We start from the raw sequence: 25,710 nt of genomic DNA, 5'->3' as shown, positions 1-25,710 counted from the left end.
TAGCAGAACAATAGACTAAGTTTGTCTATGTTACATCCTGTGTGCTAGAACTGGGAAGTAGGTACATAAGGCACAGATGTGATCTCTGCACTTACTTATTTGGCTGACAGATGTTTACGCATTTTACATTTTGTGGACAGATGTGTACGCATTCCAGATTTTGTGAACAACTTACATAGTTGATTGACTACTTTTGGAATCATTTTCCGTGAATATTGTAGGCTTGTAGCTCTTTCAATTCAGGATAAACTTTTGGGTTGCCCAAAGTAGCTCTCAAGGTTTCAGTGTTGTGATTTTTGCATAATATAAGCACATTAGCATTGAGTGATGGCAATTACCAAGTGCTTTTTCCTAATAACCTATACGATGCATTCGTAATTGTGAGTGAACTTCGGCTTTGTTGCTGCTCTAATAAATACCTCATCACTAGGCAAAACCATAACACCTGGCACGTTGTTCTATCTCTTAGTCTCTGCACTGACGTAAATAATGTCTGTTGTATGCCTTTAGATCTTCCATACAAAAGCACCAGCTGAGTAAAAAAAACAAGTAAAAATAATGAACTGTTGAAGGGGAAGTCAACTCATAAAATATCCCCAAGAGCAGTGCACATAAGTAAATCCTATGTGGTTCTGTTCCTTGCCAAGGGGAGCTATATTCTGTTGTTCAAATGTCTCATGATCAAAGAACTCTACTGGGCAAGGTCGACAAACCAGAGAGCATTAATGAACGCGCTACACCGTTAGCATCGTCATTCACATAGCTTTTGATGGTTAGGCAGCTAGTCCTACCATGTATCTCTGATAGGCTAGGAAGCTACTTCTATTAGTATGTTCAAAATTGAACAACGCTGGATATTCCATAAGAACTTTTGTTGCTTTACTCTTGTATGTTGCTGATCTGTACATGCTGTTCATTAATGAAGATAGAGAGATAATTTTTCACATGCTTCACTTCAGGTGGCAATTTCTTACTTTGTATGATATGTTTGATATAGCTTCCGTCGTAAGATTTCGTTTTTTGTTGTTGTTTTCTGTTCCTGGAACAAGGTTTAGCAACAACGAAACTTTAAATTATGACTGGTCGTATCTTCTAACTAAAAACGACAATATTGAAACTTTAAACTGTGACTGGTTGGGTATCTTCTAACTGAAAACAACCGGAAGACCTGATACAGTAATTTATTTGCTATTTCTTAGCTGTGAAATGGATGCCGCAGGGAGATGAAAAAAAAGGACTATAATGAAGCAAACCTCGCAGTTTGCTCTGACTGCACATGTAGGGATCCTTTCTTTTATAACATACATGATACAGTTATCCTTTAATTAGATGAAAAACCTAGACCTCCCTTACCACTGATGTATGTACAACATAAAAAATCCAATACAAAGTGTTAAGTTAAATAGACAGAAAGATAGCAATATTGCAATGTTTCATCAGTGGTAGAGTGGAGAAGAGGTTGACTTCACAATTTGCAAGTGCGCAACTGCACCTTGATGTCCCAGTTAGCTCTTAGTCTCTTTTTCTTAACACCTCCTGGACAAGATGGCTCTCCTGCAGGTTTATATCAGCCTAAAAAAACTCTAAATTTTGGCTGAAATGTTGCAAGACGGAAGACAAATGCTGGCTGGCGAACGCTTAGTTAGTCATGCCAACAAAGGAGCCTGTCCAGACAATCAGATGATACATCCGAGCTTGACACTCTTCCGCTGCTCTAACGAACCTTCCCTTTATTATCTTTCCAGACAACAGGAGATGATAGACTTAGAGTCAGTCATGCCAACAGAGGAGCCTCTCTGCTCCCATGCCTACAAGGCTAAGTACAAATTATTTTGGTTGTTAGAGTTTAAAGCAGATCATATGCTATAAAGGCTTGCTGATTGAGTCTGTGGAATTGGTTAGCATGTGAGGATCTGGAGTGCCTTTATAGAGACAGAAGAATGAGTTCACTCACATGCAAGTACGCAGCCAAGTTGAATAAGTTGAGTATATAATTTAGGAGACAGGCTTGTATTCTTTATATATATTCTTCTCTCTCCTGGAGTGCAATCATTTTGAGAGATGGAAATTGGCAATGGATTCTGAAACTTATAACATGGCTGAAGCAGCTGTGAGTTGAGCAATGCACCAGACCATGTGAGCATCCATGATCTCACCAGCTTTTTGTTCAGGCATTTTGGATTGGGGCTAGAGGTAGACTTGTTTAAGCTCCTGCTTTTCATAAAAAGCCTTATAATATCATGCAAGTTGCACTGTGCAGAATTATTTGGTAATTCAATTAGAGTTGCCATACAACACAAGAATTCATTTATATCAGACAAGGATGTTCTTGGATAGATAAATATAAGTGTTTGTACGTTGAGTACTTTTAAGATCTCTTGCCTTCAATCTGTCTGACGGGTTGGTAGGATCTTATGCATCTTTGGTTAGTTTTGAGCAACTTTAATTATTTTGTTCTTCTGTTGGTTATTTTGTAGAAGAGCAAATGAGTTAAAAGCCAGTTCTCTTTAAATATTGAAGAATCTGATCTTGTTTCCTTAGAACTTGCAGAGGAGGCATATTGTTCCCGACTTATCTATCCTCCGAGCAATTTTGTTAAGCTGCACACTTGAGAATATGCCAATTTATCCAGAATTGCTGACTGTGATATGTTCTCTTCATTTATGCATGCACTGGTCTTGTTCCACTTCAATTGGTTAGTGTTCTAGTGGTGCAACTTTCCTACTAATCCTTGTAGCCACAACTTTGCCGAGCTTTGACATTAAAGAATTTCAATAGCTAACTTCAGCTGTCTTGCTGGTTCTCGTTCTTTTTTGACTCTCATGCAGGCAACCCATGCAACTATGTACAGTTGTTGCCTAACTGATTGACAAACCGGTTCACCGAAACAATAGTAGGGCAAGAATGGAGAGCTATATGAAGAAGGGTTGATGAACTCTATGATCTTTTCACTGCTGTAGTAATGGGACCTGTCTGGTCTTGTCTAGCACTATTTCTGTACCGCAACAACTTATAATTTCCCGACCATACACATGGTTGTCTATTACCTTGAGAGACCATCATTTGAAATCTTCCTCTCTTTCACTAAATAAAATAAAATAACATAAATCTGAAGCCTTCCTCTGACGGGCCTTATATTCTCATTCATAGCTTGGGCACTGGATTCTTAATGGTGGATGCTGAGGAGAGAAATGTTGACATCATCTGCTAATGGCTATACTGAAGGCACAACTACACACCAAAAGTGAATTCTTCATATTGTGCGAGTTCACGTTGCCCGTTCGTGACTAGTTGCATGCCGGGATTTGTTTGTACACTTCCTCATGCTTTATCCGCCCCGAATAGGAGAAATATTGGTACAATGGAGGTTTATGAAGAGATGGTTCAATACCTGCATACCTCCATTGATATATGTGTTACTCGGTAAAAAATGTATTTTATCTGCATCTTTGTGTTGTTCTTTTGAATGCCCATATTTTTTTTTTGAAAGGAACAAATTACCTTACCCAAAAACATATGCTGTATCATTTGAAAAGTATTTCTGTGTACCTCAAATTGTGAAAAAGGCACTGTCCGGTTTGTTGCAAAAGAATAGTCATTCGAAATTTAGGATAAATGGAGAATAATCTATATCTGATCACATCCAGAAAATTAGCTATAGTGGTAGTAATTTTATTTTCATTATCAAGTATCCAGTTTATTTAGGTGCACATTATCTAATATTCTAATGCATATGTTGATTCTACTCTTATATGGAAATGGAGGGCTAAGCTGGGCAAAAGACAGATTGACGAGTGTGTGTTCATTTTTGGCTCAGTTTTATCTGTTTATTCCCTATTCGATACCTTTTACTGAAAGTGATGATCTTTAAATAATGTTTCTTGTTGCTCACATGTGCATTTTGTTTTGCTCCCTAAGGTGTTTTTTAGGACTGTAAGTCTTCAAGTTCATCATTGTTAGTGAGAAAACAACAAAATGATTACTGCCTCAGTTGCCAGCCTAGCTCATTATTTATTACTGCTAATATTGTTATTAGCTAAGTCGTTGTCCCCTAATAAGGCCTATGTTCATTGCATCTGCAGATTTTGTTGTGATATGTTCATGGTTCCCAACATAAGCATTGTGCTGTTGAGATATATGTTTTGAGTGTGGAATTTGTTTTTGTTGAGTTCATGAATTCTACATGTTATGCTAGGATTGGCTTTGTTGAAGTGTTGAAGCACTAAAAGTACTTGTTCCAAGGCAAGTAGTACTTTACTTTTCCCTAACTAGTTGCAGTTGACTTAGTTTAAGATTATTCTGCAGATTGTAAGCCTAAAAAATATTAAAATATAAATTTATGCAGCAAATAATGGAGGCACATAATTTGTTCATTCTCCACTAAGCACTTTAAATCTCTTGTTATATTGAGAAAATTGCAGACTACAAAAAGGCACCTTTTAAATTATTAAAAAGGAAGGCCAAGATCATACTGAGATCATCCTTCAGTTAGGAAGTTTCTTCGTGATACCCTCATCTTCGATCCTCAGTTTTGTTCTAATATTACGGCCTCAGTAGCATAACACAGGTTCAATGCATATGGAGATTTTCTTCTGATTTGATTCCATCATACATGATTAATGTTCAGCCCTGTAATAACTACTGCTTTCCCTTGCAACCTTTTTGTACTTAACGATGTCTTGTAGTAATTGCATGGATGATGTTTGCCTAGCTACAGCTGTCGAGTGAAGACGTATGTGAGATAGATAAGTGCATAGTCTAGGTGCATAGCCACACAGATGTATATATAACCCTAGCCATATCTTGTGCACACTAATCTGTTGCTAATGTCACAAGATGTGCACACTAGCCATATCCCCTGTGTCTCTTCCTCTCTTACAATGGGGACATGTAAACGATATTTGCGGTAGTTAACGAAAATAATTACCTTGATCTAGGGAACTTATTGCCAATATAGCTGCTGTTTGGGGGATAAGAAACACAGATAATTTATGGTCTTGTATCAAGGACCCTGTCATCTGACTAGAAGGCGATAGGGGAACTTGGTTAGTTCATATCAATATGCTAATTCTGTGAACAGGAAACTTTGACAAAGGTTACTATCTAGTTTTCATGGCACTACAAAAGAAATATACTTTTATGTTGCATTCAAAATTATTCAGTTTTTAAGATGGATCAACAAAACAACCTGATGTTTGAGTAAAATGATCTGAAGTACGTGGAGCACTCATATACTTGACTCCCCACTCAAACAATTTTCTGAGTCCAAGAATTATGATGTGTTCATATCCTACTGCTGTCCTATGCTGCCGACTTGATTGCTGTCACCAGGATGTGTATCAAACATAGCTGTAATGACTAATGGAAGTACCACATTGGACATAGCTCCATCCCACTGCATGGAAAGTGAAATCAGACAAGTCTCCTAGAAGTCCAAACTTTAAGCCTATTGTAGAGCATTTCATAAATGCACTACTACCAGGCGTTATCATCTGTCAACAATAATTTGAATTAGTCAGGACTGAGAACTCCATGCCAGTGCACGGAAAGTGGAATCAGACAAGTTTCATAGAAGTCTGAGTTTTACCCCTAGCTTCGTCGTTTGTGTAGAGCATTTCCTAATTGCCGAATCACCAGGTTTTAACACCTGTTAGCGGTAAGCTTAATCAGTTCTACTCTATGCATCAAGGTGACCTTCCTGGAAGTTTCCCTCCAAGCATTGGTAGGATATCTTTTGGAGTCCCTTTCTTGGAGTCACTAAACAACCTTTCATCTGCCTTTGTTGCATGGATGGATGGATGATCACTTGATCTTGTCTGTTTTTACCACTGTAATTCTCTGGGGTGGTCATGGCCATTGCATACTTTAAGCCTTTTGCTAGCTCCTAAGCTCCAAGCAAGTAGAATAATGAGTAGGATAAGTTTAGGGTCAGAAGTGTGCCTCCTAGTGCGTAAACAAACTGCCTGCATGTGGGGGGTATGATGTCCTTTTGATATGGCATATCATCCCGTGTGTGCCTCTATATAAAGGCCCCCCCACTCAACATCCCTCTCATCTCATACCACACCAGCCACTAGTCTACAAGCTGTCTGCCTAGCTGCACTCCTCTCTTTGCCTTGCACCAAGCTTCCTGAGCATACCATGAAGATTGGAGGCCAAGGGAAGCTCAACAGGGCTTTCAGAGAGAAGAGGGCTAGGTTCTACATCTTCCGCCGCTGCGTCGTCATGTTGCTCCGATGGAGCGACTGATGGGTCTCCATGGCGGATCTTGTTTTTTCCTTCCATTCTAGGATTTTCTTTTTTGGCACAGCCATTTTTTCAGGGTTAGAGTAGTTTAGGTGTAGTTGCTCTGTATAGGCTAGACTTCATTGTTTGAGGTCCTTTTTTCTCTCCATGGTTGCCTGCTGTCACAGGCAAAGGGGGAGAGATCCAACTCAGTAGTCTGAGACTGTCATCTTCTTGTACGACTGGAGAAAGATTGATGTGAAGATCATTTCTTACCTGTGCTTCAACTTGATGTTATACTGTTGATGATAATTATCAATTGGCAAGTTGATGACAATCTGAGATTGATAACTCTTTACCGCTTCCTCTTAATGAATAGTAGCAGCGCTCCTGCTATCTTTCAAAAAAGATAATTATCAATTGGCAAGTTGATGACAATCTGAGATTGGAACAATTGTACTTCCGCGAGCGAGCTATACCTTTTTTTAACGGTTTGAAGTGATCCGTATCTGATGCTTTGTGCTTTTGATGGAAAGTTGGAATCAGTCTGTGTGGCCACACTTTTTTGCGGTCGTATCTCCATGCAATTGCACCTTTTCCCTGGTCCTTTGAGAGGTGACTAACCTGTTGTTGTTCTCTTGATATGCTGCTGTCTATGCCATTGTTGTTCTCTTGATATGATGATGCTGCTCTTTCAGGAACTCAACCGTTTCATGTGAAACCATTGCAACTCCAACATGCCCTAAGCTTGGTGCATATCTCACGAATAATGGAATTGCCATAGAGGAGAACTGAGATATTGTGCATACAGTCCTTCTGAGAAAGACAACTAGTAGCTGGTACACCACTCCAGCAAGGGTCAGGAATCCACTACGGAAGCTCAATCAGAGTACCTGAAATCTTGACTGTTGTACTGGACCATGACATGCATGAGTTAATGTCAATGGGGAAACCTCGACTGAACCATGCATGGCACTGCAACATCTGTGTTATGCATTGCTCAGTGCTTCAGGCGCTGGTGCTTCCTTTCTCAACAATTACCATCAATCATATGTTTTCTGGACCGCAAAATGCTGATAATATTGGCACCCAATACTAGCCTGTGCTCACTTTTGGCCTTGAAAGAAATGAGGCTGTCTGGTCCCTGCCCTGGCCACAACTCACGGGATGTACGTAGTGCTGCATGTGCCTGCTGCCTTGGTACGTACGTGCGTGGGGCGCACATGCGCGCGTGCACGCGCGCACGACTGCTCGTGCGTTTGTCTCTTTGCCCAGCTGTTTGCTTCTGCCTGGCCAGGCCCTGCGCTGCTGTGGTTCTGCATCCTGTGTGCCGCTTTGTTTTTCTTCTCCCATCTCCATTCCTTGAGACATGCAGCAGGAGCTCCTCCCACAAGACATGGCCCCCGTGTTTCCGGTGAGTTTCTTGTTTTCTCTACACTACACATCTTTGACTGCAGCTGCTGCTTAACTAGCGACTTTGTCCTTTCTGCCGATGATTGATTCATAATACTCCTACGATATTATACCGTCTGATGGGTGCTTAGGCTCTAAACTAGCTGATCTATGCCGCCTACGTGTGCAAAAGTGAATTCAGCTAGCTATGATGCGTACGATGCAGCACACTACAGTACAGTACAAAAGGACAATCAAGGACTGCTCATAGACTCCATTATTTGCTGCTTAAGACACTATGAAGCTATTTTCTTATGCACTTCAACTCATCATTGATCTGGACAAAATTTCTCGCAACCAATGAGCAGTATATATATATATATATATATATATATATGGTTATTACATTTAGTGCATTTGTGGACTTCCCGTTCATTCCCTAGCTGTACGTGCACCCTAGTGCTTTATTCTTGGTGTATCAAAGTTGTGAGGCTTTTTTTCTATCATCGTTCTTTCTTAAAAATCGAGGTGAAGTTTTATCCCCACCCCACACACAGACACATGGTTATTTCTATGAAATATTGCGAGCTCCCGAATATAGCGAGACATGCATATCAGGATTAAAAGTTTATCGACAGCTCAAGTTGTATGACCTCCACAACGAAAGAAGATATAATATGTATTCATTTCATAGTAGAAGGACAAGAGTCCATGTTCGGCTTTGATTCTTTCACTGGATCATCTCTATCAGACCATGCATGGGTACAGTACACAACATGTCCAAAAAGATACAACAGCCGCATATCCCACTGCCTAAGGGATGGCAGATGGGAAAACAGGTGGAGAAAAAATGGAAAAATAAATACTAATAACTCATGGTAAAGAAACAACTGATGGAATGTCTAGTCTACCAAGCTTTCTTGAGAGCAATATGCCATGAGCATGCATGGGAGTTCCTTCCTAGCTTCTACTTCTACTCCTAACTAACTGATGATACTTCCCTATCTAAGTGTGACTTCTCCATGCATGGACCCTTTGACTTGATGGGTTCCATGGAGGAGAATGCAGCTTGGAGCTCAGTCATGCCAGCAAAGGAGCATGACGATGCACCTACGGATGATGTAGAGCCTGGCTCTGTTCTCTTTCAGAGCTCTGCTCACCCTCCCCCCTTGCTTGCCTTGGCTCCTCACACTCCCCATTTTGCTTGATGAACTGAAGAGATGTGATGAAAGCAGGAGAGCTTGCTCTCTGTGTGATCTGATCCCTGGTTGGAGCTTGCTGTGGCGTGGAACTGGGAAGGCCGGGGGCTGGGCTTTTATAGAGGAGGCGAGCATGCCGTGCCCTTCCTCCCATGCAACCGCGCTAATTCTTCATTTCCTCTTTTTATTTAATCTTAGGGGACAAATCTCTGCATCTGAATGTGGGTTATTGTTCCTGTCGCCGACAAAAAGCTTGATCTTATTGACGGATATGATCGTTTCGGATAACAGACAGCTCATCCTGCCGCATACGTGTTGAAATCTGCAGATTCAGTAGCGGTTCGGTATGGCTCCAATGAAGGTTCTTGGTATCTGGCACTACTGCTTGCGGCTGGTATCGTAGTTTATTCCCTTCTCTTTTTTTTTTGCTTATCTATCTTGGTACTTGGATATCTCACACCACTGTAATTTGTCTGTTTGAACTTCCTTGGGAGAACACTAGCGATCTTCTCGCATTGCCAAAATCTTCTCGGGCTTGATTAATTAACAGTACTACGTGGTAGCAGAGTACTGTAGTACATCCTCTTGTCGGTAGATTGTGCCGGTAAAGGGTTGGAAAGAGTTTATGGAGATCGTATTCAAGTATCTTGGAGATTCCTCGTGTCGCCTCGATTCGTTCGGAAGCTGCTAGGAAGCAGGATGGAATGAGTACTCGGATCATCCGTGCAGTCGGCATATCTTTTGACTGAAAAGCAATTCTGAGTGTACATATTCCGTATGATTAGAAAAAAAACAGCCCTATGTCTATGTGTGTGTGTGTGCGCGCACTTTGGTTGAGGTGCTTGTCTTATATTGGACATTGTAGCCGTTTGATGCTGCGCCCTCTACTGCATTTCAATGTATTTTGCCTAGTTTCCAGTCAAACACAGGGCACTTTCTTGTGCAGGGGTTGTCTGCTGCCCCTGTGTGCCACTTTCTAGGGTTCTCCCCATGTTGATTTCTGAGCCTCTCTGTTAATATCCTATGGTGATACAGTGGTATTTTCTGCATCATCTGTTACGTGTTATGAGTTAACTGTTGGTAAAACGGAAGTTTCGTATGTGCACTGAGACATATGCTTGTACTAACTTATCCTGGTTTATGATTTATCATTTTTGGTACATGCGACATTTGTTGACACAGTGTTGAATCTTCTGCATGAGTGTCATTCAAGCATGTGACAAATGATGTCTCAATGCTGGTCATGAAGCACACAAACACTGTCTCATGTTGGCCAGCATTATTTTGGTCATGGTCAGTGAGTTGAATCTTGATATCATGAGCATCTTTAGTTCTTCTGCTCTCACCTTTGTCTGATCATTTGGTAGTGAGATTAATATAATTATCAATACAGAACATGATGATGACTAACTTATTTCTCTAATAATATATAGAATCTGCATCTCAAGGAAAGAAAAAGCGAGCACATCTGTATTTGCAGGTATGAGCAAATATGATTCCATCAGTTTATTTTTTAGCATTTTTTCTTGAGAAAACGCAAAAGCCTTGCGTTTCGATACATTGGTAGAAAAAGAAGAATTGTACAAGCCCTAAGAAGGGCAACACCCGGTGATTACAACACGACACCTCTAGTCACTAGACACTGCCACCGCCGGAAGCAAAGCCGGCAGACCTCTCACACCTGCCGTTGCCCATTGCCTGGCTTCCCTCTTGAACGTGTCGAGGAGACGGGCTAAGCTGAGCTGAGTTGTTGAAGATGGTCGCGTTACGGTGCTTCCAGATGCATCAGGCCACCAACGTTATGACCGAGGCGGTGCCTTTCTGGACCGGGGTGGGGACGGAGCTGCAACTTCGTTGCCACCATCCCACGAAGTCCTTGAGGGGGCTCAAGACTTACAGTTGAGCTTCAAGAGCTCGAACTTACCGTTCCCTGAATTGATTCTTATTGTTTGTTCTCTTTCTCCATGATGGTTTAGGGCAAACCACTGCGTATGAATGTTAGTGGTCTGCGCAAAGTGTCTTCTTGATCGCGGTTACCATTGGTCATTGCCTGGTAGTTGATTAGTTTCCTAATGCCTAGTACCCTATTGTTTAGTATAGTGAGTGTTCAATTTATCAGCTTGTCCCCTCCGCAGTGGCCTATTCGAGAGTAGTTGCATGGCTAGTGTAGGAGCCTCGATTGTGTCGCTTCAACAAGTTCAAAGGGCTACATATTTGGGTTCTGTCTTATTGCATCAAGTTACTTTAGCCGCCCCCATGATTGTGTCATTAGTGGCGCCTAGTGTCAACCCAAGCCCTGTTTGTTTGTCATGGAATGAGATCGGGTCATGGAATGAGATCGGGAATAATATGCAAATTCAAGCTCCCATCAATATTGGGACAAGAGCAAATTTTCACTTGCATTTATTTGTTGATTCATATTTACTACCTCCATTTGGAAATAACTGACGTATTCAAATTTGTGAACTAAAACTAAAACCACGTCTGTTATTTCCGAACGGAGGCAGTACCATTTTCAGCCACCAGATTGGCAGGCGTGTTCCCAGAATTCCTTTGGCTTTGTGCTAATATATGTATTCTTGTTAAGTTGTCGGAATACTCCGACCTGTCCTTTCATCCCCATAAAGGATAATATACATACTCTGTGCCAGTCTAGTCTAGTGTGAGGAAACCCTGGCATTATCCTGAGAGACAGAGAGAGAGCTAGCCAGCATGGATCTGATTAGTGCTGTTGTATCCAGCACGAACAATGCACATGACAAAGCTGCAGGTAGGGAGATGAAAGAAAAAACTCCCGCCCGCGGTTTTTCAGATGTCTGTGGATCTGATTAGTCCCTTCACTGGCTTTCAGATGCCCTAACATGCGGCAGTGTGCCGGCGCCCTTTTAGCAGTTTTAAGGGCTAAGCGGCAGCCCAGACTGCCGTTTTTCTGGTAAGCTTGACTGCTTGAGGACCATGAATGGCCTTTCTTGGAGCCATTAAACAACCAACCCACGGTTGCCTTTCTTGCTTGCAGGGCATGTATGGCCACTTGATCCTGTCCGCGGCGCGGCGCGGTGCGGTGCGGCGCATGGTCCTCAATCATGCCCCCTGACCCTGAGCACTGTGTTGTTAAGGGTCCATCTATGCATGATCACACTGGTGAAGTAAGTATTCTTCTCCCCTCTTAGCCCTTATCATAATAATAAGCTAGTAATACAATAGTAGGAGCATGCATTTGGACTCACAAGTGTCCCTTCTAAGGCTCAAAAGTGTTGACTGCATGTGGGCTGGTAGGGTGGGGTGGGGTGGGGGATGGGGGGCTGTCCTGAGATACTGCAGCACATATCCTTGCCCCTTCTATATAAACCAAGATTTGCACCACCGCATCCCATCATACATACCAGCATCATCTCAAGAGGAGGGCCCTGACCTGACCCTGAACCTAAACCTCTCGCATTGCTCCCGGTCTGGTGGATGCCATGGAGCAGGGGAAGAAGAAGCATATGGGCAAGCTGCAGAAGGTCCTGAGGGAGCAGAAGGCCCGGCTCTACATCATCCGCCACTGCGTCGTCATGCTTCTCTGCTGGAGTGACTGATCTGGGCTCATCAGAGGCACAGCCACAATGTTCCTTCCCTTCATTAATTCTCTCCTGCTTTCCTCCCCATGTTTTTTTCACATTGACCTTTACCCTATGATGAAGGTTCTCTGTTTTTCTTGCCTCCTTGCAATGGCAAGGGTTAATGATGTTGTAAAGTTGGAGGGTGTTAATACGGACTAACAGTGTACTTTTTCCTCTCGAACTCGATCTTTGCGGCTGCTTGAGCTTCACAAAGGCCTCGAGTTCAGAACATGATACTTGCAAAAATAGTATGTTCATGTGGGAGCAATCTGTTTGCATTTCTGGCCTCTGAGTAGTATCCTTGATATAGTAAGCAGGCATGGACGCATGGTGCTCTGCCTTGGTTTAATAAAATAAAACACATCCTCTCTAGGGAAAGGTAGTGCATGTGCAGGGCTGCAAGAGGGGCTGAAAGGTTAGGTTCCTTTTGATTAAACTACATAAAATTACGTTCTAAACTGAAAAAAAAAAACACCCCAGCCAAAGTTTCACATTGTCGGTGCCGTATAAAAGAGTGCTGTAAGTTTTGTTCATCAGCTAGACGTGGTACGCCAATGGAGTTACTAGAAAGTTAGAGGTTTTAAGCTTAGTAGAATGGAAACTGAGTACATGAGGTGCGGTTTCAGTACTACTAGGCACGAGGAGAAGGAGGAGGTGGTTAGCCTTGATGGGCAGGTGGTACCTCAAAAGGACACCTTCTGGTATTTGGGGTCAATGCTGCAGAAGGATGATGATGTCGATGAAGATGTAAACCATCGAATACAAGTCGGTTGGATGAAGTGGCGCCAAGCTTCTGGCATTCTATGTGACAAGAGAGTGCCACAAAAGCTTAAAAGCAGGTTCTATAGGATGGCAATTCGACCCGCAATCCTGTATGGCGATGCGTGTTGGCCAACTAAAGGCGACATGTCCAACAGTTAGGTGTAGCGGAGATGCGCATGTTGAGATGGATGTGTGGCCACACAAGGAATGATCGGGTCTAGAATGATGATATATGTGGTAGAGTTGGGTAGCACCGACTGAAGAGAAGCATGTGGGTAGCACCGACTGAAGAGAAGCATGTCCAACATCGTCTGAGATGGTTTGGACATATACAATGCATGCCTCTAGAAGCTCTACCACATATATAGCGAATGGTTAAAGTGTGCTGATAATGTTAAGAGAGGTCGGCGTAGATCAAACTTCGCATGGGAGGAGTCCGTAAAGAGAGATTTGAAGGACCGGAATATCACCAAAGAACTAGCCATGGACAGGGGTGCGTGGCAGTTAGCTATCCACGTGCCAAAACCATGAGTTGGCTTCGAGATCTTATGGGTTTCAGCTCTAACTTACCCCTATTTGTTTGGGACTAAAGTCTTTGTTGTTGTTTGTCGTTGTTGTAGGGAGATGTGGTACGTGCACCAAGTATTGTAAAACATAATATGTTGGGAACTTGCTCGACACCCTAAATGGGGTGTGGCTCTTTCATTATATAGAGGTACCAAGAGGTACAATACAATGTTACAATATTAATACACAGACTGCGTATATATATAGTCTAACACCCTCCCTCAATCTTAACTATGGCGTGAAGTACAAAGCAAGTTAGTGGAAGAGGCTTCGTGAAGATGTCAACAAGTTGATCCTTTGACGGAATGAACTTGATACAAAGTAGCTTCTGTGCAACACGTTCCCGAACAAAATGATAGTCAACCTCAATGTGCTTCGTCCTAGCGTGAAACACTGGATTAGATGAAAGATATGTAGCACCAATGTTATCACACCACAGAACCGAAGGATGAGCTGCTATCATTGACACATTAAGTTAATTACAAGTTAAAAAGCTAATTAAGCAATATTTCTTAGGTTAATTAATCCATTAATTTATTAGTTAAACTAATTAATTAATTATTTTTAAATAACCAGGGGCCGGGCCCCACTGGTCAGTGGGCCAAAGGCCAAACTGGGCGGGGTGCTCAGCGGGTGCGGGCATGGGGTTGCCCGGTCAGAGGCCGAGCCCGGGCGCGGCAGTGGAGAGGCCGGCCGGCCGGAGCTGCGCCCTGCAGCGGCGAGCCGAGGCAGAGGCCGGTCGCGGGAGGGCGACGCGTGTGCGCAAGGGCGCAGCGAGCAGCGCGCGATGGGGGGGGGGGGGTTGAGCGGGAGGCGCGACACGGGCCGGCGAGGCGGGCGCGACGAGCGTCGTGCGAGGCTGGCGCAGCAGTAGCGGGCGGCACAGGCGCGTGTGTGCGGCAGGGGGTAAGGGAAGGACGAGGCCGACGACCTCACCATCGTTGTAGATGAACGGGGGCGACGTGGCTCGATGAAGCTGCGCGAGGAGGGGACGAGGACGCGGTTGGCAGCGTCGTGGCTCCAGCGAGGGGGACTCCGAGCGGCGGTGGCCTCGGGGCCGAGTCCCAGTTCTAGATTGATGACGGCGCGCGAACGGGCGTCGGGGGCGAGGTGAGGCGATGGCGATGAGGTGGCGGGGAGCGGCGTCGAGGCTCGGGGCGCCGTGGGGTCGAGCCCCCGATTTAGCTCGGGTCGAGGGGGCGGGCGCCTGTGCGGCAGGCGACGGAAAGGCGGGCGTTTAGCGTTGGGGCGTCGGAGAGGGTGCAGTGTCGGGGCGAGCGGCGCGGTCGGGACGTGGCCCGATCCAGATCCCAAATTGGGGGGGAGGAGGAGAGGAGCGTGGGTGCGTGCGGGGAAGTGGGGGGTCTGGTGGTTAGGGTTCAGGTGTGTGGGATGGCCTAATAGGCCAGGGGGCAGCATGGGGTGGGCCGGTTGGGCCGTGTGGGATGGGCCGAGGCCCATGGGGAGCTGGGGGGGTGGCGTTCTCATTTCCTTTTCTTTTGTTAGTTTTGTTTTTCCTTTCTTATTTTTCTTTTATTCTGTTTTATCTCTGTTTCCTATTGTTTTAGTTTTTGTAAAATATATACTAGGCATCTAATCTAGTATTTCAATTTAGTCCACTGTCACAAAAAGTCTAGTCCCCAAATAATTTAGTTTGATATTTTATTAATTAGTAAAGGCATTGAAATAATTAGGTTTGCTACTATTTAAATCATTTTAGTGCAGTTAAGCATTTCATAAAAGTTTGGTTTCACCACCACAATCACCTATGCATTTTCTGGCATGACACGAACATTTTAGTTTCATTGTTTGAAAACTTTTGTTGTTTGCCTGATTTTTTAATTTGGATTCGAATCGGTTTCAATCTAACGCGAGATCAGCAACGGTAATTGAGGTGACGTGGCGTCATTAGTAGAGGTTCACTGTAGCTTAAGTATCCGGGCGTCACAATTCTCCTCCACTACAAGAAATCTCGTCCCGAGATTTAAGAGGGCTCTAAGGGGGAAAGGTTTGGTTACGAAATTCTAATGAATCTTCTCGGTCTTGGTTGCTCCTCTCGAAGTGGTCGATCCATTATATTGATGTCTTCATTTTTCTGCTTTAGGTCATCAAGATGAAGTCGACATCCTTTCTTTGGGGGTTCCATCATACTTACGAAAGAGTAAGGGGGTTATTCCGGGAGAACGAACCTCTACAAGGTTGACTATCTGGTCGATAACATCGGGGAAGGTGGTAGAAAGTAACTCTCGAATTGAAACTTAAGAAAATATCGAGAGCAAAGTAATGAGGTTTCATGGGAAGTTTCGAGCGAGCAGGCAACCGTTCGATGCCTGAAACAGGGCGTGAAAGGGGCTCAAAGCAATCGGGAATAAGTATTGCGTCCGGTAACATATTTGATGATCCCTCGGAAGGTGGCTCGTGAATTACATATGAGGCCACACGCGAGGAACAACCTTGGGAACAGGGGGTGCAGGAGAGTCAGGTTTCGATCCTGTGAAACTGTGGGTTATGGGCCCACCATGTGGTCCAAAAGTAGGAAGGACGCCGACATATTGCATGGTCATGGTAGCAAGGCATGGCAGAGGATAGCCTATCAGTTATGTTGGCAACAACGTTGGTACCAAGGGCGAGGGACGAAGAGAACCATTTTCCTGCTCGTTGAACGAGGCGGACCAATAGGCAAAGTTCTCGTCCATCGGGGGTTACCAGGATGTCGTTAGCAATAGTAACAGGGTCACACTAACAGAGTTGTAAACCGAGGTGTTTACCTAAGCAGGAGAATATTACTGCTTAGATCATATAGATCACAAGAAACATTAACCCAACAAATGGAAAGAAAAATATGATTATCAGATTAAACAGAACAATGGAAAGGAAAATGTGTTTAAACACATATTTCAAAGGTATAACCTTCGGAAGGACGAGCAGAGCATGATATCCATGACATGATATAATGTAGTAAACTCTTTAGGTAGGGGAGAGAATTTTCATGATATTACCCATACAGCGGTGTTTGGATAATCGAGCAGGAAACATTTAGCATTGGGCTTCAAACGTTTTTGTTGAAAATCGGAGTACCATAGACATGCTTCGAGATAGCATTGACATGGCCGTCAAGCAAAGATTAGACTTCGGATACACGAAGGATCCATCAGGAACAACTTATAGAATAAGCCTTACAATTTCCTCATGGAAGAATGGATAATCTTGCTAAAAGGAAGAACTATGATAATAGACCCTCCAGCCAGGTGTGCTAGGCATGACATCACCTTACCGGGTCATATAAAGACCAACATTATAACTCTTGGAAAATGAGTCCCAACCATCATATCTGACCGGGATCCATATCTGATTGGTGTCAAGATACTTCAGACTCAGTATGCCTGAGAAGAAAAGGTGCAACACGATTTGACGAGATGCCATTGTGAGATTCTCAGAAATGATCTATGGAAGTGAGCTCTGAAACAAGAGTTCTTCAGTAAACCAAGGAGAGGATGAGGAGGTGGCTGATAGGCTTAGCAACAAATCATCGAGATTCCCAAAGGATTGATTTCCACAATTATGTGAACAAGGAAATATCATTTGTCGGATCAAATGATATAATGATGTATGCTCGAGGGAAACATACACAACTGAACAATTATAGAAGGGTGCACCCAGGAATCTGGACTAGGTAGCACGATCAATGTTCGAATGATGATTCAATAAGCAATAGACTTAGAATGAAACTATAGACCAATAACTTCAAAGCAATAGGGTTGCTAGAAGTTTAGAATTTACACATCACAGACCATTTGCCGGTATTCCGGTTAGAAACAACACGGAGACCAAGAAATGAACGCAAAAGGCGAGAGATATTACTATATCAAGAATTCTCAAGAGGTGGTAAAATTACCACGACATTCTTGACATAAAAGGTGGTAATATTCCAAGGTAAAGAAGAACAAATGCTGGATAGCAAGGATCTCAAGGTATAACACAAAACACGAATAAGTTTGTGTTGAACGGAAGACAATAAAGTGGTCGATGATAACACAAACCATTAAGGGGCGAGGATGGTATTTCTCATCAAGAATTCGATATATAACTTGGAAGAGCTCAGGATGTTGATGATGACCACGACACATTTGTCGAGAGATTTCATGAAGATGTAATCGGTTGGCGATGACATCAAGTCAAATGATGATGCAACAAAAGTCAAATAATACTTGAAGAAGAACTCATAAGAAGTTATGCAGTTCCGTGATAATCTCGAGATACCAGAGGGGGTAATACTCGATGGCATATCAAAGTAGAGGTTGGACTGGGGTATTGCTCTACAGAAGACAAGCGCTTAAACTTGCACGCGAAATGGTATTTAAAGGAGAACATGGTCGGAACCACGATTGCAAAAGGCCAGATCCCAGATATAAGATGAACTTATACCAAAGGAATAATTTAATTTAAGAGAAGCTTTAACGATAAGATCTACATCGTGTCCATGGGCATGGACACAAAGTTCAAGGTCGACTCGCACTTCTCCAATGCATAACCTTTCATTCACTTCTCACTTTTGAAGAAGTTGTCGTGTTGAAATTTCATCTGGCAAAATACCAGAAGTGTATGACTCGTGAAAACTTTCAAGTTCACACAGTTTAGAGAAGGCATATGTTCAACCCATAGGGGCTTCTTAGAAACATATACCACAAGTTTCAAGGGTAAATATCACAAGCTCGAAAGTAGAGCAAGGTTGAGAAAGTACATGATACAATTTACCAAAGGCATTATGTATCCGAGGGAAGGCTCACAAGGTTATTGAATATGAAGGATGTTGCCGGATAAAATCCATTAAAGGATTTACCGGTCCATAACAGAGCTGACGTGAGCATCGGCACACAACCAGAGGAAGTAACAATGCAAAGGCATTGGATTATGGAAACAACTAACTAATTCAAAGATCAAATGCAAAGGAATTATGATTTTCAAATCAAGGGATCAGAAGCGATGTTCTGATTAGGGATGGATAAGTTGAATAGCCTTAGGGGTACAATCGACGGCAATTGGATCTGTTGAGAACCAGCTCATGTTTAAAATGATGTCTGAGCCGGAAAGATAATTTAAAAGGATCAACTGATGATTGCGTGCATTCGCACTCATGTTGAATCAAAGGGATCAAAATGACGGTGCCTAAGGATACTAACGAATATTGCCAGACATATGGAAAGCATCCATCATGCAAGCAGACAAGTATTGCAGAGCAATAAGCTACTAAGGATTTTTGGAGGATCAAATAGTATTTCGATGACCATTGTGAAACACATGAATAACTGGGGGATGAGCGGATACTCGATAAGTGCGAGAATTATCTGTAGGGGTATTCAGGTGACAAAGAATAACAAGGCAGTAAGCCCAAAGGATTATCGAAACAACGACGAGTATTACGGGGTATCTTGTAATAACAAGACCAACTGGGAATAAAAGTAAGAACGACAGGTGTAAGTATTTATCCATAGGGATTTTTCGGTGGTAGGGAATTGCAAAAGCAACAGGCACAAGGTCTCGAGAAAATATCAGAGAGTATCGTCAGAATCTTCTGTTGAAGCAGACGACCATCCGTAATGAAAGGGTTCTCCGGCAGGAAGTGGTAACGAGAACCTAGAGTTAGATTTTAGCAAAATCATTTAACCCGAATAGAAGAGAGATCAGAGTCCCAGGGTAAGGATCGAGGAGTAAAAGATCCTAACACCACCCAGATGGCGACGTGGGCCCGTAAGGCACACAGCCATGTTAGTAAAAGTTTTTTGTAATGTCTAGACTCAACTTCGGCCAAGGAGTGTGGAAGGGGGATTCCTACAGGCAGTCGGCTCTGATACCAACTTGTGACGCCCCCGATTTGACCGTACACTAATCATACACGCGAACATGTATGATCAAGATCAGGGACTCACGGAAAGATATCACAACACAACTCTACAAATAAAATAAGTCATACAAGCATCATATTACAAGCCAGGGGCCTCAAAGGCTCGAATACAAGAGCTCGATCAAAGACGAGTTAGCGGAAGCATCAATATCTAAGTACAGACATAAGTTAAACAAGTTTGCCTTAAGAAGGCTAGCACAAACTGAGATACAGATCGAAAGAGGCGCAGGCCTCCTGCCTGGGATCCACCTAAACTACTCCTGGTCGTCGTCAGCGGGCTGCACGTAGTAGTAGGCACCTCCCGAGTAGTAGTAGTCGTCATCAACGGTGGCGTCTGGCTTCTGGACTCCAACGTCTGGTTGCAGCAATCGAATATAGGAAAGGGGAAAAGGGGGAGAAAAGCAACCGTGAGTACTCATCCAAAGTGCTCGCAAGCAAGGAGCTACACTACATATGTATGCATTGGTATCAAATGGAATAAGGGTATCATATGTGGACTGAACTGTAGAATGCCGGAATAAGAGGGGGATAGCTAGTCCTTTCAAAGACTACGCTTCTGGTAACCTCCATCTTGCAGCAGGAGAAGAGAGTAGATGGTAAGTTCACCAAGTAACATCGCATAGCATAATCCTAATCGATGATCCTCCCCTCGTCGCCCTGTGAGAGAGCGACCACCGGTTGTATCTGGCACTTGGAAGGGTGTGTTTTATTAAGTATCTGGTTCTAGTTGTCATAAGGTCAAGGTACAACTCCAAGTCGTCCTGTTACCGAAGATCACGGCTATTCGAATAGATTAACTTCCCTGCAGGGGTGCACCACATAACCCAACACGCTCGATCCCATTTGGCCGGACACACTTTTCTGGGTCATGCCCGGCCTCGGAAGATCAACACGTCCCATCCCTATCTAGGCACAACAGAGAGGTCAGCACGCCGGTCTAAATCCTATGGCGCAGGGGTCTGGGCCCATCGCCCATTGCACACCTGCACGTTGCGTACGCGGCTGGTGAGCAGACCTAGCAACCTCCATTACAAAGGAAGTTGTGTTACGCGGTCCAACCCGGCGCGCGCCGCTCAGTCGCTGACGTCACGAAGGCTTCGGCTGATACCACGACGTCGAGTGTCCATAACTGTCCCCGCGTACATGGTTAGTGCGTATAGGCCAGTAGCCAGACTCAGATCAAATACCAAGATCTCGTTAAGCGTGTTATTCTGAAATAACCACGGACGCCGACCAGGGCCAGGCCCACCTCTCTCCTAGGTGGTCTCAACCTGCCCTGTCGCTCCGCCACAAAGTAACAGTCGGGGCCTTCGGGAACTCAGGCCCACCTTTACCGGGATGGAGCCACCTACCCCTTCAGCCCCCAACATCGGAATCACTCGCGGGTACTCCAACGAGCCGACCCGACTTTAATCACCACAAGTATCATATATTATGTATAAGTATATACCCGTGACCACCTCCCAAGTGATCACGGCCCGATAGTATAGCATGGCAGACAGACAAGAATGTAGGGCCACTAATGGTAAACTAGCATCCTATACTAAGCATTTAGGATTGCAGGTAAGGTATCAATAGCTGGAGCAACAATGACATGCTATGCATCGGAATAGGATTAAAGGAAAGCAGTAACATGCTACACTACTCTAATGCAAGAAGTAGAGAGAAGAGTAGGCGATATCTGGTGATCAAAGGGGGGGGCTTGCCTGGTTGCTCTGGCAAGAGAGAGGGGTCATCAACTCCGTAGTCGTACTGGGTAGCAGCGGTGTCGGTCTCGGTGTCTAGCGAGAGAAGAGGGGGAAGAAACAATAAATATAATGCAAACAAATGCATGGCGATGCATGACATGGCAAGTAGCGATGCTAGGGGTGCCCTAACGCGGTATGAGGTGATACCGGTGAAGGGGGGAAACATCCGGGAAAATATCCCCGGTGTTTTGCGTTTTCGGACAGATGAATCGGAGGGGGAAAGTTGCGTGGTCGCTATGCTAGGGATGCGTGGCGGACGAACGGGCTGCGTAACCGGATTCGTCTCGTCGTTCTGAGCAACTTTCATGTATACAGTTTTTGATCTGAGCTACGATTTATTTTCTAAGAATTATTAAAGTTTTAAATGATTTTCTAGAATTCCAATAATTCAAAATAAAAGCAGAATATACTTTTGCCACCTACTGCTATTCTAGCCCGTGTGTATGACAGTGGGGCCAGTACGGTGCTGAGTCAGCAGGGTCAATAGTCAACATTGGCTGGGTTGATTGGTCAAAACTGGGCTGTGGGGCCCAGGTGTCATTGGGTCATTTTTCTAACAGATTGCTTAAATCATCCCAATTAGTGGTGGGGCCCTGCTACCATTGACACATTAATTTAATTACAAGTTAAAAAGCTAATTAACCAATATTTCTTAGTTTAATTAATCCGTTAATTTATTAGTTAAACTAATTAATTAATTATTTATTTATTATTAAATAACCAGGGGGCCGGGCCCCACTGGTCAGTGGGCCAAAGGCCAAACTGGGCGGGGTGCTCAGCGGGTGCGGGCATGGGGTTGCCCGGTCAGAGGCCGAGCCCGGGCGCGGCCGTGCAGAGGTCGGCCGGCCGGAGCTGCGCCCTGCAGCGGCGAGCCGAGGCAGAGGCCGGTCGCGGGAGGGCGGCGCGTGTGCGCAAGGGCGCAGCGAGCAGCGCGATGGGAGGGGGGGTTGAGCGGGAGGCGCGACACGGGCCGGCGAGGCGGGCGCGACGAGCGCCGTGCGAGGCTGGCGCAGCAGTAGCGGGCAGCACAGGCGCGTGTGTGCGGCAGGGGGTAAGGGAAGGACGAGGCCGACGGCCTCACCATCGTTGTAGATGAACGGGGTTGGCGTGGCTCGATGAAGCTGCGCGAGGAGGGGAAGAGGACGCGGTTGGCAGCGTCGTGGCTCCAGCGAGGGGGACTCCAAGCGGCGGTGGCCTCGGGGCCGAGTCCCAGTTCCAGATCGACGGTGGCACGCAAACGGGCGTCAGGGGCGAGGTGAGGCGATGGCGATGAGGTGGCGGGGAGCGGCGTCGAGGCTCGGGGCGCCGCGGGGTCGAGCCCCCGATTTAGCTCGGGTCGAGGGGGCGGGCGCTTGTGCAGCAGGCGACGGAGAGGCGGGCGTTTGGCGTCAGGGCGCCGGAGAGGGTGCAGTGTCAGGGCGAGCGGCGGGGTCGGGACGTGGCCTGATCCAGATCCCAAATCGGGGGGGAGGAGAGGAGCGTGGGTGCGTGCGGGGAAGTGGGGGGTCTGGTGGTTAGGGTTCGGGTGTGTGGGGTGGCCTAATAGGCCAGGGGGCAGCATGGGGTGGGCCGGTTGGGCTGTGTGGGATGGGCCGAGGCCCATGGGGAGCTGGGGGGGGGTCTTCTCATTTCCTTTTCTTTTTGTTAGTTTTGTTTTTCCTTTCTTATTTTTCTTTTATTCTGTTTTATCTCTGTTTCCTATTATTTTAGTTTTTGTAAAATATATACTAGGCATCTAATCTAGTATTTCAATTTAGTCCACTGTCACAAAAAGTCTAGTCCCCAAATAATTTAGTTTGATATTTTATTAATTAGTAAAGGAATTGAAAGAATTAGGTTTGCTACTATTTAAATCATTTTAGTGCAGTTAAGCATTTCATAAAAGTTTGGTTTCACCACCACAATCACCTATGCATTTTCTGGCACGACACGAACATTTTAGTTTCATTGTTTGAAAACTTTTGTTGTTTGCCTGATTTTTTTAATTTGGATTCGAATCAGTTTCAATCTAACGCGAGATCAGCAACGATAATTGAGGTGATGTGGCGTCATTAGTAGAGGTTCACTGTAGCTTAAGTATCCGGGCGTCACATGCACGAGGAGCCTGTTTCAGTCCGTATAGCGCATAGTCAGACGACAGAGATGACAAGGGCGTGCAGGATCAACAAATCCAGGTGGCTGACGCATATAAACCTCCTCCTCCAGAATTCCATGGAGGAAAGCGTTCTGCATATCAAGCTGACGAAGAGACCATCCACGAGTGACAGCAAGAGACAACAGCAAGCGAATGGTAGTAGGCTTGATGACTGGACTGAACGTGTCTTCATAATCAAGACCATAACTCTGTTTGAAGCCCTTGGCAACAAGCCGTGTCTTGTAGCGTTTGATGGAACCATCAGCATGTCTCTTGACTTTGAAAACCCACTTGGAATCAATAACATTGACACCAGATACTGGAGGAACAAGCTGCCAAGTGTCATTTTTCTGGAGAGCCTGAAACTCCTGTTTCATAGCAGCGTGCCAGTGAGGAATACTCAGTGCAGCCTGGAAGTGTCGAGGCTCGGTAGTGGGATCAGCAGCAGTGTGAGCCATGCACGCGGCTAGCCATGCCACAGTCCCGTCCTTACGTTCCTTCGGACAGAAAATGCCCAACTGACTCCGTGTACGAGGACGAAGAGGGACCACAGACCGTGCCGGCGATATTGACACAACCAGTGATGGAGACGAAGCTGCAGCATTGGGAGAGCTCGCACTAGGGCTCCCTGACGATGACGAGCCAGGCGAAGCCAGCCCACTAGCAACCGAGGCGGGACTGACCGGGTCCAGCTCCAGGCCGGTCGAAGCAACCGCCGGTCGAGGCGAAGATGCCTCTAGGTCGGGCGTGACCCCTCCTGGGTCAGGCGGAGCGCCGACTGATGGACCAGGCAAGGCCAGCGGCACGCCAGGCGAGGCCATCCGAGGGCCAGGCGGGGCGCCGGCCGAGGGACTGGGCGAGGCCAGTGGCGGGCCAGGCGAGGCCACCCGTGGGCCAGGCGAGACCGGCGCCCGCACGGCAGCCTCCAGTGGCGATGTAGGGGCAGGTACGCGGGTCGAACCCGATATGCATGGCACATGCACATCTCGAGCAGGAGCTGCCGCGTCGGTTTCCTGTTCATCAAGAAGCTCAAGACGAGCGCCACGTCCAATACCTGCAGCATGATTAGGCAACAATGCAGGGGCATATGCAACATCCACAAATTGATGAGGCAAAGGTATGGACATGTGCACCGGTTGTGAGGAAGTGGTAGAGTTTGTCGGAAGTGCGCGAAAAGGAAACACGTTTTCATCAAACACCACGTCACGAGAGATGTAAACGCGATTGGTAGGAACATGGAGGCATTTGTACCCTTTGTGAAGAGAACTGTACCCTAGGAAAACGCACTTCTTAGACCGAAACTCTAACTTACGCTTGTTATATGGGCGAAGGTGAGGCCAACATGCACACCCGAACACCTTAAAAAAGTGTAGTCTGGAGTCTCTTTGAGCAAGAGTTCAAGTGGAGTTTGCATTCTCAGGAGTCGTGAGGGAAGCCTATTTATGAGAAAACATGCTGTGGAGAAAGCATTACTCCAAAACCGAAACAGAACGGAGGCATGAGCGAGCAAGGTTAGGCCAGTTTCAACAAGGTGACGATGCTTACGTTCGGCAGTTCCATTTTGCTGATGTGTATGAGGACAAGACACACGATGCGAAATCCCAAGTTTGTTAAAAAGAGTTGAGGTTGTAATATTCACCCCCCAGTCAGATTGAACATGGATGATTTTCTGCTTAAGGAGACGCTCAACATGTGCTTGGAACTGGATAAAAACATCGAACACATCAGACTTGCGCTTAATAAGATACAACCAAGTAAACCGACTATAAGCATCAATAAAACTGACATAATAATTGTGGCCACTAACAGACGTCTGGGCATGACCCCATACATCAGAAAACACAAGCTCAAGAGGATGTTTCACAACACGACTAGACTCTGAAAACGGAAGTTGGTGACTCTTGCCCTGCTGACAGGCATCACAAACGGTTTCAGCAGATTTATTGGACACAACTGGTAGTTCATGACGATGCAACACATGAAGAACTATAGGAGCCGCATGATGACCAAGGCGCGCATGCCAGTGCGTAGGCGACACACGAACACCACTGAACGCCTGAGGAGAAGACTGCATGGATGGAGTGCTCGGTACATCAAGTGCGTACAAGCCATGGCGAAGACGACCGCTAAGCAGAACGACCCTCGTGTCCCGATCCTTGATAAAGAAACGAGAAGGGTG

General features: G+C 45.2%; 3 protein-coding genes across 3 annotated transcripts; 2 read left to right on the top strand and 1 right to left on the bottom strand.

The window, feature by feature from the left end:
* Positions 1–33: 33 nt before the first annotated feature.
* On the top strand, positions 34–6,500 carry LOC125509059 (small polypeptide ROTUNDIFOLIA LIKE 2-like). Its single transcript, XM_048673935.1, has one exon. The coding sequence runs from the start codon at positions 6,142–6,144 to the stop codon at positions 6,247–6,249; it is 108 nt and encodes a 35-aa protein (XP_048529892.1). The 5' UTR covers positions 34–6,141; the 3' UTR covers positions 6,250–6,500.
* A 968-nt stretch (positions 6,501–7,468) lies between these two features.
* Positions 7,469–12,592, top strand: LOC125509058 (small polypeptide DEVIL 5-like). Its single transcript, XM_048673934.1, has 3 exons — positions 7,469–7,639; positions 9,145–11,748; positions 11,833–12,592. The coding sequence occupies exon 3, from the start codon at positions 12,278–12,280 to the stop codon at positions 12,392–12,394; it is 117 nt and encodes a 38-aa protein (XP_048529891.1). The 5' UTR covers positions 7,469–7,639; positions 9,145–11,748; positions 11,833–12,277; the 3' UTR covers positions 12,395–12,592.
* On the bottom strand, positions 8,214–8,962 carry LOC125509057 (small polypeptide DEVIL 10-like). Its single transcript, XM_048673933.1, has one exon. The coding sequence runs from the start codon at positions 8,949–8,951 to the stop codon at positions 8,694–8,696; it is 258 nt and encodes an 85-aa protein (XP_048529890.1). The 5' UTR covers positions 8,952–8,962; the 3' UTR covers positions 8,214–8,693.
* Positions 12,593–25,710: the final 13,118 nt, after the last annotated feature.

This window comes from Triticum urartu, chromosome 5 (genome assembly GCF_003073215.2).
Source record: "Triticum urartu cultivar G1812 chromosome 5, Tu2.1, whole genome shotgun sequence".
NCBI lineage: Eukaryota > Viridiplantae > Streptophyta > Magnoliopsida > Poales > Poaceae > Triticum > Triticum urartu.
The sequence above is the reverse complement of the archived record's forward strand: the minus strand, read 5'-3'. Positions and strand labels throughout refer to the sequence as shown.